Consider the following 12,083-nt stretch of genomic DNA (forward strand, 5'->3'; position numbering starts at 1 on the left):
TCCATGAACTATCCTCTCATTTTAAGGAGGAGGCTCTCGGGTTTTATCGTTCTGAAATAATTACAGGGTATTTGAAGTTATGATGTTTGCAAAGCGAATGTAGAGGTACCCAAGATTAAATGGCTAAAAATGAGCATGCCATGGGCACTTTAAATTTTCTGAGGAGAACTTAACCTTTGAGGACTTGAATCCCTTTGTTTTGACATTCTGGTATAGTTTTGCATTTTGGAAAATAGGCTTTTTTGCTATATTGCAAAGACTTAGATAAGAAAACTAATTTTTGTTTGATAATTGTTAATTTAGCATAGAGAAGCTCAGCCTAAAGCTAAAAAAAATCCACCTACCAGCACCTCAACAGCTTACCAATTAACACGTTTCATTTGTTTAATTTAATCATTTTGGTGTCTGTAAGTTTTTACAAGAATGTCTAACTATTCCTTTAACTGTTTTTGTGCAATGAATTCATAGCCAGACCACTTAGAACTTAAGTGCCAAGACTTAAGACTTGCAAAACAACAACATTGTCCCACCACTGTCAGAACGCCTGAACAAGAAAATGCTGACTCTCCGTACAGTACATTTAAATAACCTTCCTGCTACTCAACTCCTCTAGAATGGAGCTGGCTACAGTTACTGTAGTGCTCAGATAAACTCACACAGACACACAGGCACACACGGAGTTTAAAACACACCCAGTTTGGCCAAAATAGTTCATATCACAAACACATTATTGCGAATTAAGTGTGCTTTCAATTTCAATTCATAGTATTTAAAAACAATTGAAATAAGAACATGCAAATGAAAAAATTAAAAAAGAAACCATAAAAAAGGAGTTATTTGGCCTCTGCATGGGCCAGATAAAGATCTGCATTGTCCACACATCAATTCTACATTCTTATCGCACAAACCTTATACACCAAGCACCAGGAGCGTGTCAGTCTCGCATTGGCTTCACAGTCAGTGTTTCACAGAAGACAAGGGCAAATAAAGGTCAGACAGGGGATTTGTGAGAAAGATGCTAAGCCTAAATTGTCACTTTTTTAAAATACATTGTTTGATCAGAGATAGCTGATTAAAGAAAAATCCATCTCTCCTCTCATCCAAGGATGACATTCAAAACTAAAACCTTCAGCGTCAATCCTAAAATGCATCTTTAGTTTGTGGAAACCCCATGCATGGAGAGAGGAGAAGGTGAGGTCATTGTTTGCCAGTGAAGGGGGTATGTAGATAGAGAATCTGTCTGAATTCTGTACAATTCACTCCCACTTTATAACTGCACAGGTCAGTGAACCCTGCAGGCAAATAATGGTGCAGAGTTCAGTGTCTCTGTTCTGCCATACAGAGGGAGTAAATTAAATTTTGGTTCTTTGTATATTTCACAGTTGGCTAACACTGAAACATACTGCTCCATGGTTTTCCAGTGTCTTCCAAGCCCTGTCCTCAGCCTAATACCTATCCATCTTATTAATTCTCACTCACTACTTGACTGAGTTGCAGCTGAAGATCATTAGGGCCCTTCCAAGGGCCCTTAAGAGGGTTTCTGTGGAGTAGCATGCCTCTGAAGTGCCCTTAGCAGGCTGGAGTGTGTGTCTCACTAGCAAACTTATTGCTAGCTGATGAATTCCTCTGCTGAGACCGAGCAGGAAATAGGGGGGTTAGGTCAAGCACAGCAGGGAACGTGAGCGACACAAAAGGACGGAGGTTGGCTCGCCGCTGGAGAGACGTTCAAGAATGGGTGCGGCGCTGGGGGTGCTGTGTGCTCAGTCATGTCAAAGGTCACAGGAACAGATTGTAGAGGATGTGACGGCAAGTAGATCAGAGGAGGAGGGGGGACAGAGAGGTGGTGTGGGAGAGGATGAGGCGCAGCTCCACAGATTAAGTCAGGGTGATGTAGGCTGAGGCCTTCTCCTTCAGTTGTCTCAGACACAGATGACAGCTCCAGCTCCCTGCACAACATGCACACACAGCACATCACAGATTGGAAGTTCAATCACTCCTATTGTAAAGCTTTGTGGATTAATCCCTTATTTCAGACAGAGCATTAAGCAACAGTGTAAATTAAAGCTCCATGTTGAAACATTACATGCTGCTGTATGTGTCTGTGGCATGTAGATGCCGGGGATTTGACAACTAGTTTGGTTTGGATTTTGTCAAGGGATTTGTGACATTAATTAAACATCTACATGAGATGGATGTGAAAATGCAACAAATGTTAACCCTGCTGTAATGTTCCTGAAGGTCTTGTGTGAGTATTAAGCACAGCATAAAAATACAGGTTTATCATCCAAGTAAGACCTCAGGTAGGTTTCCTCTAAAGTGTAAACCAAAAATAACTAATTACTGGTGAAAAATGTTTCTTGTAAATCAAAAGCATTGCATGTGTAGGCAGAACATGACATTGTTAGTGAGTGTTGAACACAAGTGGCACTGTTACTGTAAAGTATGTTTAGCCAAGTGACACTTTTGCCATGGAAACAGATTATCTTTTCTGCTACCTATTTCCATGACAATGCCATCAAACATCCTAAGGCAGCCATCTTACGGGTAGCAGGCAAATGGCTGTTTGATTTGCACAGATGTACCTGCTCCATTTCTGTGATTACAGACACAAGTCAAGACTCTTTCAGCCCAGTTTATTTGCAGAGATTAATATGTTCCAGCAAAGAGATGATTAGTCAGTGACGGGTTAAATTTTTGTTATTTGTTCACCACTTAACTATCAACACAGGGATAGTTTGACTGTTTTGACCTGAGGTTTCACTCTTCTCACTGTGATTGTCTCCCCACCTACAGAACAGACAGTTACATAATTTTGTACTAAAAACAAAAATGTTCTCAAATCTGGGCTGTGCAGTCTGACCAAATGCATATTTCAACACTCAAAATCTCCTGGTGCACAGCATCTCCAGGCTATTATACTAGTGTCTTTACATACCCTCTGGTGGTTCAGACATGGGAGGGCTCAGACAGTACATGTGGTAACCTCTGTCACAATCATCACAGAACAACAGCTGGTCCTGGAACAGAAGAGAATATTCACTTAAAAACATGTATTAATGTATGTGAGGACAGATTTGTATGAATATAAATCAAGAATTTAGGGTTCACGTTCCTTGGTTATTTTTAAAATGAGAATCTAATTATCAATTTCACATAGTGTCAACCATGTGAAACTTTACATTTGGTGAACAATAAAAAAAATGAGAATCTGTAACTTTTCTTAAAAAAAGGTCATTTGTTCTGTTTGCACAAAAAACTATAACAACCTGCACTGTGAGTTCATTTTAAGCATTACAGCGTAAATACACCTGCTTGCACTTCAGGAAGGAACAAAACTGTATTTATTCCAGGTTGATATACATCTTTTTCATCCCAGTGAGACTAACTGAGCAACAACAAAGCCCAGTGGTTGGAAACCATCCTTCAGTCACAGGGGAACAAACACTCATGCAAGTATGTGAGCAGCTCAGTGGATTTTTACATAGTTCGATATCAAGGCACTGAACCTGCTCAACAAGACTAACTAGACTAAGTAAGAGGTTAAATTGTTAAATATAAACTATAGTATTTATATGCAGTATGTATGTGTGTGTTTGTGTGTGCAGCCACATGTGTGCAGAGCTAACATGTAGTATAAAGTGAGATCCTACGTCATTCTCAGAGGTGCCACACAGGCTGCAGGACTTGCACTCGATGCACTGCCAGCGATAAGTCCTCACTGCAGCCGTCATGTTCACTGTGAACTGCAGACAGGATGGGTGGCCTGGGTGCACACATACACACACACACACACACACGTACACACAATGTTTTTCAGCATGGCTTTATATATTTTGAGGACAGTCATCTATCATCCACCTCTTCTATCATTTTGTTTGCTTCATAGGTGATTTATTTATACTAGAAGGGGAATTCAACAGTGGCGTTTTGCAGGTGTGAACATAACATTACTTGATATCTTGATAGTGATATCTAAAAACATGTTTTGATAGCATTTTAAGAATGTGGTTATAGCATTTAGCAAAGTGTTTAGCAGCAGTAAAGAAATATATTGTCTTTGAGAAATGCCAAGAAATATCACTATAAGTTTGCTTTGGACTTTGTTTTGAAGACTACAGAAAATGTTGGAATTTCAAAAACAGACAATAAACAATTTTGCAAATCTAACAGGAAAATACACTGCCCGTTTCCACTGTAGTTTACTTCTATGCCATTTAAAAAATAATGTATCTCTCTTCTTAACCTATTAATTTTTCCTGGAACTTGTTACATAATCACAACAACTGGACTATTATATCATCCTTATTTCAGTAACTTTCATTTTTCTTATAAATAGCTGTATGTGAGTGGTTATAAAGAACAGGACCATACCAATGTTTTGGATGCTTTAGCCCATTCACTAGAAATCACATACATCTTTTTGGTTCTCTTTTTTATTTCCAGAAGAAATATGGGGAAAATATATATATTTATAATACAGTACATGCAATCAAGTGATAAGTACACAAAATCTGTTCTATATATACTACAATCTCTGTATGTACATATAGCCAGAATAAACAAAACAATAATACAACCATATTAAAAAAACATACTTAAAGAGCTCATGGCATGCTTTTCCGTGTTTTCTGACTTATCTACAATGTTACAGTGATGAATTATCATCTTAAATGTGACTGAAAGCTCAAAAAATTTGGTGTACCTACAGTATGTTGTTGTACTTCTATGCAGAAGCAGCTTGGTTTATACAAGTCTCATGAACTCTCACTGGCAAGATGTTTTTTCCAGCTATGTAAAGTTTTACGCAATAGTTTAAGGATTTCCTTGAATGGTCATTATCTCCAGGTAGTTGTGCATTCATGTGATCTTGCCTGCCATCCACCGGTGCCATTGTAAAAGTGGGATTTTTTGACTGTGCCCTGTATTGTGGATATACTTTCCTTCCTGCTGTTGCACTGTGACAAGAGGATGTGGAGAAAAATTCAGGGCCTGAGGTTACTGCATGTCTGGGAATGTTCATGTATAGGGACACGCTGTTTTACCTGACCAGCTCTAACCTACAAGCAGCTGGCCACTTTCATATCCTGGATTCCTGACCGGTCTTGTGTCAAAAAGTGTCCCCCTGTCAAGATGTGTTTCAGCTGTTCAAAACTCAGTTTCATGTAGCGCCCCCCTCAGTGGTTGTGGTTAGCATAATGTTAGGATTCAGGTTAGGGGAAACACATCTTGATAGGGAAATTTCAACACAACAACAGACACAGGAGTTGTGCATGCGCATAGTCATTTTCAGGAGGAGGCTCTTGGGTTTTATCATTCTGAAATATTACAGACTCTTATGATGTTTGCAAAGCTAATCTAGAGGTACCAAGATTGAACATTAAATAGCTGGAAATGAGAAAAATGACCATGCCATGGGCACTTTAAATTCTACTCCAATCAATCATAATCTTGTACATACTATCATTCTCTCACAACCTCAGGTTCATTGTAACACATTGGGCACTGTCTCAGAAGAACAAATAGACAATAATATCTCAATTAAAAAGTAGACTGAATGACAACAATTTTTTTTACCAGACAAGAAAGTTAAAACCAGGATAACATTTTTTAGTCCATTAATATTTAATGTCAAGAAATGTCTCTGTTTGACAACACTGTGATCAATGGACATGACCACATTAAATAAAAATAAATGCCAGACTGAGCATTAAAGTTCATTCCTGACAAGCAGTAGTTACCTGGCATATTGCAGAGCAGGTGTCACCATATTTATTGCATTAACTGAGCACCACATACAGCTATGTCATATTCTTGACATTTTAAAAAAACCTTCAAAATCTTAAATTGTATTGCCAACTATGTTTCAAGTGCTGTGATTCAAAATAAATGCATTATACTGTACTGTATAGGGTAGCACTTTCTTACAGTGCGTTGGATGCTTTCAAAATAAGGTTGTAAAGTGAATTTAAATTTATGCCACTTTCACACCTCTCAGCAGAAATAAAGGTGTGTTTGAAGAATGAAAAATTCGATAGTGTGAAGTGATGCTAACTTTTTAGCTGATATTAGTGAGTTAGCATCATCTCCTTATCTCACTTCTTAACTTTGTGTACTTCAGTACTGTATGTGCTTTGCTTGGAGAACCTTTAGTAACATCCATGTTTTTACTGTATGTATTTTTTCATAGTTTTAAAAAATAACTACAGTTTCAAGTCTCTGCAAATTGGTTTCCAAACATAGGCTACTGTACAAAATGAAAACCAGTGGCTACCCGGAAGGTGACAGAAAATACCTCAAAAAACATTTCAGCAAATGACTATCAATAGGATGTATACTGTACGTGATGTTATATATGGGCTAAAACAAAAAAACACTGGTATGGTCCATCCATTTTAAGCATTACAGGAAGCAAAACTTGCATTAATGTATGTTGTACATAAGAAATCTATAATAAACAAATGAAACAGCTTTATATTATGCATCAGCAGAGAACTGCCTTCCTCCTGCCATTCATCCCGTCCAGCGGTCCCCTACCTGAACGTCCACAGTCTGCACAGGAGATAAGGTCTTCAGGACATCCAGTCTTCTTTGAGCCTCCAAGGCAGAAGTCGCAGTAGCCGTTGGCAATCACTGAACCGTCTGGTGCTTTCTTGGCTGGAAGAAGAAAAACAAAAGAAGCGTATAAGGCCAGTGAGGATTCCGACTTGCTCTCACCTGGACTCTTGGGAAAAGTGGATGAACTCAAGTTAGTCTTATGAAATGTTGCCCTGAAGTGAAGGAGCTGCATCAATCTCTAGATCATAAGACAGAAATGGAGAGGGAAACACCAGGGCTGCCGTCACATTGTCAGCAGAGTATTGTACTGACAGAGAGTGATTAAAGGTAAAATGCTGAACTAAAAAAGGAGAAAGGAGATGTGTAAGTCCCGGTTGTTAGAGTGTACACTAGCCCACGTGGGCACAACGCTCTGGCAACCCCTCTCTCTTTTTCCATCTGTTTGCCCTAGTAAAAAACAAGCACCAGTGCAGGTCTGCGCTGGAGCCTGGGACTCACCAAACCATGGCACACCTAGGAAGTGAGTGGGGGGAGACAAGGAGGTGCATTCACTGGGAGTCCCTGGGTTCTGGTAAAGATTGTCAGGAGTGGAAGATGTTGAATTTAAGAAAACTGGGAGAAAGGTGTGTGTGTGTGTGTGTGTGTGTGTGTGTGAGAGAGAGTGCTGGGGCCGACCTGCTGTCATACTGAGAGCGGAGAGGCAAGTGCGCCACATGAAGCCGTTTCATAATAATTATTAACAAGAAAGAAATTCCCTTTGCCTGCTTGAGTGCTGTGCATATATGTGTGTGTATGTGTGCATTCCACCCCCCCCATCATTCTGTCCGTTTGACTATTGTTCTGCCTGCCTGTCTCCCTCCTGCCCATTTTACTGCTGTTGATTGCATAATCACTTTAATGGAAGCAATCACATAACCACTGCAGGCTACTGTATTTTGTATGTGCGCTTGCTTCTCTAAGACATACTGTAATGCCCTGGACAGATCCTATAGTGACTCACGAGGCAGGACGGAGCCACAGTGAATACAATAGAGTGACTTTCACTGACTCTCACACATATACATATAAGCACACAGAGAAAACCATTCATCTGGCAGAGAGACAGAAAGATAAGCATACACTCAGGCAGACAGTGCTGTAAGTGATACTGATGGTGTGTGTTCACATGAGGGACAGAGATAGGTCATTAGTCGGCTCATATCAGGGTAGAGTAGGGTGGAGTCTTGTTTGGTGGTGGTGGTGGTGGGGGTGAGGAGAGGGTGAATTTGATCAAAAAGAGGGCGAATGAGTGAGTGAGTGAGAGTGAGTTGGGGAGGCGAATTGAGTTTCTACTCCACAGGGTCTGGCTTTAATCCGCTGAGAAATAAAATAATAAAAAGAAACTCTCTGATCAGGATGAGAAACAGACAGACAGAACACAGGAGGGGAGGGAAATGATAATCTGTACCTACTGCTGCAGAATTCAACAGGGTTACATTGACCAAAAATTATAAGCAAGAGGTTGTCGTTTACAGTATGCTGCGGGAATGTAACTATACAGGACTTTATACAGTGATGAATAACAAGGTGGTGGAAAGAGCTGTAGCTCGGGATCAGCTCTAATGTCTCACTACCTACTGTATTTAGTGTGTAAGATAGTGCACTCTACTCTATTTTATTTTGAACTATCCAGTGTATCACACTTTTGACAATAGAAGAAAAAAAGTGGTGTGCATGCCATTAATACTTCTTTTTTATTATGCAGAGCATCATATTTTATAAATGCGAAAATTCCACTTGTGGCACTCACAAAATATTGATAATCTGAATTTGCTGCTCACTATAAACTACTACTTTATTATATGTAGGATAAGTTTATTAATTATAAAGTGTATTGTTTCAAAATAATCTATACAGTCTCCTCTTGAAGCTGCCCGTGTCATTTTGGATCTACTGTCCTTAAGTTTAACAAAGTGACTCAAAGAAGGAGGTTGCCAGTCTAATAAGACACAAATCCACATACTCTTTATAACTTTCCATACTACGTAAATGATATCTCTGAATGGTGGTAACAATTAAGTTTCCTATAAAATATTTTAAGTGGCAGTTTATAGAGTGCTGGCTTTAACTTGGGATATATTTTATAATGGTACCACCCACTTGATTTTTATTTAGAATGCTAACATTTGCTAATTATACACTAAAAATAGTACAGATGGGACTGTTGGGTGTCTGGTCATAAAACAATATATTATACAAATTAAAAGTTTGACTTGATGATGCTGCTTGATGAAAGTTGAAGTTTCGCCAAAGACGTTATTCTTCAGCAGGCAAAGTGGAACAGTGCTTAGTGATGTCAGAGTTAACATGTTCTCCCTGTGGCTCCATCGGTTTCCTCCGGGTACTCCAGCCTTATGTGTGGTTGTCTGTCACTAAGTGTCAACCCTGTGATAGACTAGTGACTTGTCCAGGGTGTACCCTGCCTCTTGTACTACCCCTCTTCTTCAGAATAAGTGATATAGATGATGGATCTTTTATTTCATCTTGGGGAGAACAGGAATATCTGAACCAAATTTCATGGCAATCAATTTGAGATCCATCCAAACCAAATACAGAAGCTTCATAAGTGTATTTACTTTCTAAGAAACTAACAGAGCCAGATGTTTACAGAGTCTAGCAGAAGGACATATAAAGCTGTAGAGGCATATGTGGTGTTCAGGCCCTGGAGCCAGTGCAAACATGTTTTTGTCTTCTTGTCCTGGTCAAACAAATTGCTTTTATCTTTGCTGCTTTTATTTTGGCTCACTGCTGCTGATTGGGCCTCACAATCCCTGGTGGTAAAAACTAGAGAGCCACACATGTGGATAACCACACACACACACTCACACACATATGAACAAATGAAACACTTTCAGGCTGTGTTTTATCTATGTCTGTGTGCTACAGTTATGTGTGTGTGTGTGTGCATCTGTGCCTTTGTATTCATGCCTGTGTGTGTTTGTGTGTGTGTGTGTATATGTGCTTGGATGCCCCAGAGAGTGAATCAGCAGGTCCTGATGCATAAGAGTGAGTCGGGGCTGCCCGCTGGTCTGCCTGCATGGAGGAAAAAACTCCATCAATGATAAAATGCCTGCGGCCATGTTTCAGAAGCCGCCTGCAACCACAGACACGCCACCGTCGGCAAAGGGAGGGAAGGAGGGATGTGGACAGAGAGAGAGAGAATAAAGGAGAGTGAGCTAATGAGCAAAAATAAAAGAGATATACTGTATGTTAGGTTGGGGCAAGAGTGAGTGGCTGAAAAAAGAAAGATGGCACAAGTAAGGTGGGTCTTTCTTTTACTCAGAACCCCCTCTACCTCTCCTCCTGTCTCTGTCTCCAAATCTTTATCTGGTTTAAACACCCGCCTCTTCTCCTCTTCTCTTCTTCTTTTTTTTTACCTCTGTATCTCCCTCTTTTACCTGACACTCCTCTCCTCTCCCTCCCTCCCCTTCTCTCCTCTTCCAATTACCAGGAGGAGTATGAGCAGAACCGCACACTTCACAGCTTTCAAGTGTTGGAGAGAGATCCTCCTGGGAATTATCCAGCAAGAGATGAATCCTCAAATGCTCCTCACCCCCTCCAACACCTACCCTTCCCCATCCTTCCTCCCTCTATGCTTATAACCTGTCTCATTTCCTCTCCTTTCCTCCTCCATGCTGTTCTTTCATTACCTTGCGTTTGTTATTTCTCTCTCTGAGCCCCCTCTTGCCCTGTTCCTTTTTCACATGAAGTCTTTCTTCTCACTTTGAACAGAATTAATTTGTTTTTATTCTGTTATTATTTCTTATGAATGTATTATTATTATTTTAATGCACCACAAAAACACCATAAATATGCAACGTTTTAATGGGATGGTTTTCTATGTGACAAAAAAAACAGAACAGCTAAAGAGCAGAGGAAAAAGAATGAAACCACAAAAGCTACAGTATTTATATTTAAATAATACTTATATTATTTGATTATATGTTTTTCACTTTACTCTCTCAGATCTTTGCACCACTGCATCACTTTAAATGCTTTGCTATAAGATACCTACAAAAATGTGGAACAACAAAAATTAAGATGTTTTATGGCCTTATTCTCATGCTGGTTCTCTCCATCATTTTCTTCCCTCACAGTCTCCCTTTCTCTCTGCCCCTCAGACCATTTTCTACCTCCTCCTTTACCCTGCTCTGTCTTCCTCCAATACTCTGGCTTGGAACCATTACCATAGTCCAGTTCTGGCTGGTTGATAAGCTCTTCCTGTGGCCAGCTGTAGTGGAAGCCTCATCAATTTAGCACTTTCATCTGAAGGAATTACAGCTGCCTCCACACACACACACACACACACACACACACACAATCACACACAAACAGACCTACCTGTTGACTTTTCTCACTTTCTCTTCTGCCCACATTTGACAATTTTTTTCAACTTTTCCCAGTCTGTTTTCATTTTTATATCTCTCTGCCTGCTTCTTCAGTTGTTGCATATTAAAGCATATTTAACATTTGACATTTACTTGAACTGATTGAAGTGATTTATTATGCTTCTTTTAAATTCCGTTATATTCATTTCTGTTGTGTAGACACAGGTAAGCTCAGCCACTAACAAAGGAACACGTTGCCATGGTTACCAGCATCACACAAATAAAAAGTTGGTTAATAAAGGCTGATGTTTAGATGGGAATCAACAAGAATAACAAGTGACAGTTGAGTGTGAATGTTTTTGTTTCCAGTGTATCTGTTCCTCAGAGTTACCGAAGGCTGCAAACACTCCACTGTGCAGGTTTACATGTGGGGACGGGGTGAGGATGATGAGGAGGTATGAAGATGGAGGACAAAGAGAAAAAGGTGGAAGCATTGGAAGGATTTCAAGAATAATTGAGACAGAGGGGAAAGAGAAAAAGAGAAAGAGAGAGAAGAAGAGGAAGAGGAGGGTGAAGAGGCATAAAGGGGGAAGAAGGAAAGGAGGCAAAAAAAAAACAAAAAAACGTGGCTCTCGTCGTACTGGTGCAGCCGTGTGTGAAAACACACACTCTGCACTCCTGTCGCCTCGCTGCTTAATGAGGAGAGCCTCTCAGGAGTAGCACATGCACACATAAACACAATGAGAGCACACATACACACTGAGATGAAACACCCCCACATCCACACACATACAGTAGAGTGTGCTAACACACACACACACACACACACACACACACACACAAAGATTTATAACCAAGCCATTGCTTAATAACTTTCATGTCCAGTTACAGTCCCATCTCTGACTTGTTCTCTTTAATGTGATGAATGAGAGTCTCTGTAACCCTCATCCAGCACACACACATAATTAGAGTCACAAATATTGTACATAATCTGACAAGAAACACAGGGATAAACAATTGGACATATAAAAGCACACGTTTGTACATTCACACAGACAAAAATCCCAAATGTTCAAGGAGACACCTTCAGGTTTTTTATGTAGACAAGGCGGCAGAGATGCAGTCAGATGGAAACTGTCAGTCACACATGCACAGTCACTG

The 12,083-nt window shown here is 40.0% G+C and overlaps 1 protein-coding gene across 3 annotated transcripts in view; it reads right to left on the reverse strand.

The window, feature by feature from the left end:
* Position 1: 1 nt before the first annotated feature.
* The window catches only part of dpf1 (double PHD fingers 1), a 35,613-nt gene continuing 23,531 nt past the window's right edge, over positions 2-12,083 (reverse strand). For 2 of the 3 annotated variants that reach the window (XM_020585610.1, XM_020585601.1), the window contains exons 9-12: positions 6,535-6,654; positions 3,651-3,763; positions 2,936-3,017; positions 2-1,946 (exon numbers count right to left, since the gene is read on the reverse strand). In XM_020585610.1, coding sequence (XP_020441266.1) covers positions 1,876-1,946; positions 2,936-3,017; positions 3,651-3,763; positions 6,535-6,654 — 386 coding nt within the window. In that variant the 3' untranslated portion in view covers positions 2-1,875. Of the gene's footprint in view, positions 1,947-2,749; positions 2,788-2,935; positions 3,018-3,650; positions 3,764-6,534; positions 6,655-12,083 lie in introns of all 3 variants that reach the window. The other variant, XM_020585619.1, reaches the window with a different exon arrangement.

The sequence above is a fragment of the Monopterus albus genome, unplaced genomic scaffold (assembly GCF_001952655.1).
Source record: "Monopterus albus unplaced genomic scaffold, M_albus_1.0 scaffold8.1, whole genome shotgun sequence".
Lineage (NCBI taxonomy): Eukaryota > Metazoa > Chordata > Actinopteri > Synbranchiformes > Synbranchidae > Monopterus > Monopterus albus.